The sequence below is a fragment of the Anneissia japonica genome, unplaced genomic scaffold (genome assembly GCF_011630105.1).
Source record: "Anneissia japonica isolate Jap-2015-1 unplaced genomic scaffold, ASM1163010v1 scaffold287875_len126108_cov110, whole genome shotgun sequence".
In the NCBI taxonomy this organism is placed as follows: domain Eukaryota; kingdom Metazoa; phylum Echinodermata; class Crinoidea; order Comatulida; family Comatulidae; genus Anneissia; species Anneissia japonica.
Window position 1 is genome coordinate 28,336 of NW_022701482.1, and position 6,924 is coordinate 35,259.

General features: G+C 36.1%; 1 protein-coding gene across 1 annotated transcript in view; it reads left to right on the plus strand.

Annotated features, from left to right (window-relative positions):
* Positions 1 to 6,924, plus strand: part of LOC117103555 (hyalin-like) — a 41,514-nt gene that overhangs the window by 14,688 nt on the left and 19,902 nt on the right. The window contains exon 2 of the mRNA XM_033244127.1: positions 2,352 to 2,526. Coding sequence (XP_033100018.1) covers positions 2,352 to 2,526 — 175 coding nt within the window. The remainder of the gene's footprint in view (positions 1 to 2,351; positions 2,527 to 6,924) is intronic.

A 6,924-nucleotide genomic window follows, 5' to 3' on the forward strand; every position in this document is an offset into this window, starting at 1 on the left:
ATACGTACCAATCAAGAGTCTTTTCGTATTAGAGAAATTTACTTCCACCCACATTAGTTCGATATTTTTATTTTCCAAATCAGTAAGTCTGCGAGTTACATACCTGTTTGAGGCAAGCAACGCGATACCACCACCTCTTTTGCCTATTCGGTCCTTCCTGTATAGTGTGTAATTCTCTATTTCAAGTTCAGCGTCTAAAACATTAGAATTAAGCCATGTTTCTGTGAATGCAACGAATTGGTAACGATTTGCAATTAAATGACTAACCAGTTCTGTGCTGTACACATCCAGTTTATTTTTAAGGCTGCGACAGTTCTGATAATAGAAACGTGTTTCAGCACACCTGGTGTCAGCATTTTCCGCATTCCTTTCTTTTGTCTTACCGCGCTGTGGTCCGGGATTCTTTTCCACATCGCCGTATACAGTTAATTCGGGTCTAAAACTAGCAGAATGTGTATAACCAGAGTAATAATTTACACTATTACCAGAATATTTCGGTTTATGCCGAGAAGTGCTATCTTGCTGAATAAAAAATGTTGAACATACCATGCAACCATTGTTCGATGCCGTCATACACAGAATTAAAAGCAAAAATAAATTCATGTCGACAGTATAGTAATAACAAAGAACACTATAATAAAACAAAATATTTAAAAGGCCAAACTTCCGTTAAGAGTCCATGGTAACTCCACTAGGCTCAAAGGCTTTAGTTGTACCGGTAACGGTTAACAGTTGAAGCTGTCCGTGTCCCACAATGATGTTCGTGCTTACGTTGTTCGGTAGGGCTAGAGAGCAATTGTATTGTACGTCCGCACACGACGACGGCTATCTCTGTATTTTGTCAAATAATGCAAAACAATTAACATTTTGTAGGGCTAAATTCAATGATCATCAAAATTAGAAAGGATCTTATCAATTTTTGAAGAAAAAAATAAAGAAAAACGAAGCGCTATAACAGTGAGCTAACGCCCATGCGCTCTCGGCGGCGCAGGCCCGGGCCCCCACACAAAAGGGGCCCCGGACCTTATTTACTACCGAACCTCAACAGTGGCGTAACGCACGTGCTTTACGGGGCCTTATCCAAGTTCAAATGGGATCCGGACAGGCCAGGAGGTCCCCCACTACTAGCCAGCATTCTACTATAAACTTCTCAACAATACGATAATTTTTCTGTAATTTCTAAAAAACTAAAATCCCACAGATACACTTTTTGGCAGATTTATTAGATGGAACCCCTCGTACTACGACCACCTGCATTTGACCAGTTATACGAATACGACACTTTTTTTTAAATAATGTATTGGGCCCTGGCCGGCTACATCCCTACACATCCTAGAATCCGCCCCAGCTCTAAAACATGGCAATGGTTACCTATCACGATTGTGTATAAGCCTACTAAGAATTCGACAAGCAAAGCACTGAGCGGGGGTTGTGTTAAGACTTTGTTCTTTAGACCATTATGATACTTATTTCATTACTATTATTATTATTATTATTATTTTATTTTTTATTTTATTTATTTATTTATTTATTTCGTTTTGGAGAAGGCTTACGTAACGTGCTCTTTCTGGATTTTCTTCTCTTCTCTCATTTTTCTATTTTTTGCGGGGTTAACTGTACTCCCTGGATCCGATTGATTGAATAACTGTTTTATAATGTTTATTTATATTGTCAAAGCTTCATTGGAACTTTCATGATTAAGCATGTAACCTATGTACGGTAAGGAAATGCCCATACGAAAAATATGTGTATAAAATCAAAGCCGTAGCCAGCTATTGGGACAGTTGACAACAGCGGCGTATCTATCTTGAAATTGGGGAGCTGGTGGAGAGCTCGAAGATTACGTGGGGGAGCTCGATGATTAGTCGAGGGGCGCTGGTTTGTAAAATAAGGTGATTTTGGGGAGGGGAGACTGAACTCGGGGCGCGATTTTGTTTTAATTTTTTTGTGGGTGGTGGGGGGCGTCCCCGCGCACCCCCGAGGTACACCACTGCTGTTATGCAAACGACCCCAACATGTTTTTCCCCGGGCCCCATAAATTGTTACGCCACTGGCTATATAGATCAAACTACATTACATTGCCACTGCTACGACTAATAATAATACAATACTAATGCTAATGCTAATAGTATTGATGAGTATCTGGAGGTCGTGTGTTCGATTCCCACCCGAATCACTTGTGGATTTTGTTCGTAACGTATTGAGCAAAAACATCATTCGTATTATTTCTCCTGACGCAAAAATAACCCCACTGGAATAGTAATACAGTAATAGATGGACGGTAATAATAGTGGATATATTGTTACGATATTTGTATTTTAACTAATTGCTATATCTTTCATTAATTTTAGCGGAATTTATCAGTGGTTGTAGTTAATGACGGACCACTAAAGCTGATCATTTCGATGCTATATACCAGAAGTTTCATATTATATGAAATGATGTGTGCCCATCGAAAGGTTCATATTATAATGGATACTTTGCGTGTACTATTCTTTGTGACGCTAGCCTCCCATGTGGAAACAGGTAAATGGATTACCCTTGTTAACTTTGTTCTTTCCAACAACTGTTCTACTCAAAGACGCACATGTCTAGTGCGTTATATAATTTGCTGCAATATATTGACAGCCCAAATTATTTTTCACTGGAGCATCGTTATTTAAAGTTGGTTAACTATTGAGAGACGATGGCATATATATATATATATATATCTGTCTCTTATACACATCTTTGATTAAAAAGTACAAGATCAAGTATTTTATCATTGCAAGTTACATTAAAATTGCATTGTAATATAAATCATCAAAGGTACATAAACAGTGTTTAATAAGGACAAGATGGAACATCTAGGGTAGCCTACGATGTTCCATCATGTCACGTCCTTACTAAACACTGTATATGTACCTTTTTAATTCAGTTGTATGAAAAAAAAAGTACTCTGGCGGTATTCGAACTTGCAACTTTTGTAAAGATGTTGTTCAAGAGTAGTCGAAGTGATTCATTATGATGTTGTTATATTGGTTAAAAAAGTCATACACACAGATACATTATAGTTGGGAATGATGTTAATTGTCATTATAACATTGATAAGCAGATACGAAATGAAAACCAGCACTCACTTTTTTGAATAAGGTTTATTGTGATAACATAATTTGCAATAATGGATATTGGTTTATTCAGATAGAAACATGAATGTTCCAAACAAATTGACATCATAATCAACTCTCTACCACCAGTGGTTGCGAAGATATAAGGACCCAATAGCTATGACCTTGAAACATGTCAAAATAGAAGCCATCAGCACCAACTAAACCAAAATGTATTCGTTTTTTATTAGCACCAAAGAATTTTTAATTAATAAGCACATTAAACAAGGTCCGCTGTTATGAGCACAACGCTAGAACTTTTTTTTTTTGGTTGCATAACAGGCTTATCTTCAGAAGTAGCAGCATAGAAGTAGAAGTATCTATTTATGCATACTGTATAATGATAATAATTACTGCTGCTAGTTTTATTAATCTTTTTTATTTATTCATCTATACAACTCATCATTCATTCATTCACTCATACACTCATTCATTCACTCACTCACTCATTCATTCATTTACTCATTCATTCACTCGTACACTCACTCATTCATTCATTCATTCACTCACTCACTCATATACTTATTAATTCATGTAGTATCTTTAGGGCAGCATTGCCACTACACGCTCTCTCAGCAGAGCAGCCGGTACGCGATTTTTTTCCCCGTACGAAACATTTGCATGAAACTTCACTCGGGCCATCTCGGTTTGACTCGAGTGAGTACGATACGAGGAACAAGAGCAGACACTTCGCAATGTCGTGACGCTCGAGTTTTACTATTATTGCTCTTTCTATGTTTAACTACGGTAGGCCTATGAAATCAGTTGAACAACAACAGCTAGTACCTCCTGTTATAAAGTGTAGATAGGTACAGTAATACCAAAGGCTAGAGAGAAAGAGGCCTAACAGGTTGCGATTTTTTTTCCCGTACGAAACATTTACATGAAACTCCACTCGGGCCGTCTCGGCTGAATCGACCCGAAAATCTCATTGCAGAATTCAGGAGGTCAAAAGGTCACCAACAGATAAACGTCTACATAACTTCTGAGAGAACGTCGCTGTCTAATTTTTAAAAATACATTGATGTTACTAATACCAATGGGTCGTTTAAAATGACATATAATATTTGATTAAGTTGCACGAGTAATGAAAAGTGTTAATTTTAATTTTTAAGTTTGGCCTGGGTTTTGCATAATTACATAAGCCTACAAGTAGGCCAACTAAAAAAGCTTTCTGGGAAAAGCACAAAGAGTAAGGAAAAGCGCGTTTTTCTTCATCACTGATCAAATGAAACAGAATGACAGTTATTTTCAAATTAAGAGAAGAGCTGAGAATAGGCAGCTCTAAAATACTGGATGCCATAAGACCTGCCAAAATGGCAGAGCACCAAATGAATGTAAAAATGAGCTAGTTATTAATATTAGGCGTAGTAATCGGCAGGTTCTGGATTACAAGGCTAGACCAAGTTAATTACATGTAATGCCGAAATGATAATAATAATAATAATTATTATTATTATTATTATTACCTTACGTTAAGGTGACTTAGACAATGGAGGAATTGGAGAACAATTTAAAAAAACGACGTTAAGGGGAAATAACACAAAAGATATTCCCCTTGAGTTGGTTATTATTTATAGGCCTAATAAATAGTATCTGTAGGTTCGTCATTACATGCCTTAGGCCAAGGTAATTAATGCTGAAATGATTATTATTATTATTATTATTATTATTATTAATTATTATTATTACCTGTACCTTAAGGGGAACTTAGACAATGGAGGAATCAGAGAACAATTAAAAAAACGACGTTAAGGGGAAATAACACAAGATATTCTCCTTGGGCGATTATTATTTATAGTCCTAGTAAATAGTACAGTATCTGTAGGTTCTTCATTATAAGGCTTAGGCCAAAGGTAAATAATGCTGAAATTATTATTATTATTATTATTATTATTATTATTATTATTATTATTATTATTATTATTATTATTATTATTATTTAACATTAATTACATTACAATGATAGTTTGGACAAGTTCAATAACGCCGGAATGGTATATTATTTATTTAATAATATTTCTCTTATGTGCTCTATTTTTCATTTCATGCTTCAATTTTGTCCCATTTTTCCCCCCAAAATTTCAGTCCATGTCAGTATGTGAAGCGTGACTGTTGTGTCAGCCTATGACCCTAGGCCTAGTTTAAGGAGGGGGCCTAGGTAAGACCTCAGCCTGTAGTTAGGCCTATAGAAATCCTCTTTCTCTCTAACCTTTGGTATATCTGTACCTATCTACACTTTATAACAGGAGGTACTAGCTGTTGTTGTTTTAGATAATATACTAACATTTAATAACGTCTAAGAAGGTCACAGTTAGTTACACAGTGACGTACATCATATAATTCCGTGAAATTTCATAGGCCTACCGCAGGTAAACATAGAAAGAGCAATAATAGTAAAACTCGAGCGTCACGACATTGCGAAGTGTCTGCTCTTGTTCCTCGTATCGTACTCACTCGAGTCAATCCGAGATGGCCCGAGTGAAGTTTCATGCAAATGTTTCGTACGGAAAAAAAAATCGCTGACAGGTTGAGGTCTTACCTAGGCCCCTCCTTAAACTAGGCCTAGGGTCATAGGCTGACACCAACATACTGACATTGACTGAAATTTTTTTGGGGAAAAAAACAAAATTGAAGCATGAAATGAAAAATAGAGCGCATAAGAGAAATATTATTATATAAATAATATACATTCCGGCGTTATTGAACTTGTCCAAACTATCATTGTAATGTAATTAATGTTAAATAATAATAATAATAATCATTTCAGCATTAATTACCTTGGCCTAAGCCTTGTAATGAAGAACCTACAGATACCGTACTACTGTATAGGCCTATAAATAATAATCGCCCAAGGGGAATATCTTTTGTGTTATTTCCCCTTAACGTCGTTTTTTTAATTGTTCTCAATTCCTCCGTTGTCTAAGTTCCCCTTGAGGTACAGGTAATAATAATTAACAATAATAATAATAATAAATAATAATAATTTCAGCATTAATTACCTTGTCCCAAGGCTTGTAATGAAGAACCCACAGATACTATTTAGTAGGCCTTATAATAAATAGCCCAAGGGGAATATCTTTTGTGTTATTTCCCCTTAACGTCGTTTTTTAAATTGTTCTCTATAATTCCTCCATTGTCTAAGTTCCCCTTAACGTACAGGTAATAATAATTAACTTGGTCTAGCCTTGTAATCAAGAACCTGCCGATTACTATGCCTAATATTAATAACTAGCTCATTTTTATATATAATTATGCAAAACCCAGGCCTAACTAAAAAATTAAAATTGTCATAGTATGTAACTCAAGTTAAAATAACACTTTTCATTACTCGTGCAGCTTAATCAAATATTATATGTCATTTTAAACGACCCATTGGTATTAACATGGTAACATCAATGTATTTTTAAAAATTAGACAGCGACGTTCTCTCAGTTGTTCTGTAGACGTTTATCTGTTGATGACCTTTTGACCTGAATTCTGCAATGAGATTTTCGGGTCGATTCAGTCGAGACGGCCCGAGTGGAGTTTCATGTAAATGTTTCGTACGGAAAAAAAATCGCAGCCGGGGCGTTTACGACAGAACAACGTGTTGAACATAGGCGTAGATCCCGGGGGGATGGAGGGGATATATCCCCCCCAATATTTGACAAGGGGGGGATGGTCCATTGTATCATCCCCCCAATATTTTGACTATGTATGGGATAAAATGCAGCTTTACACACTTCAAAAGACTGTCACAGAAATAATTTGCACTGTCTTATGCGCTTACAAAGAT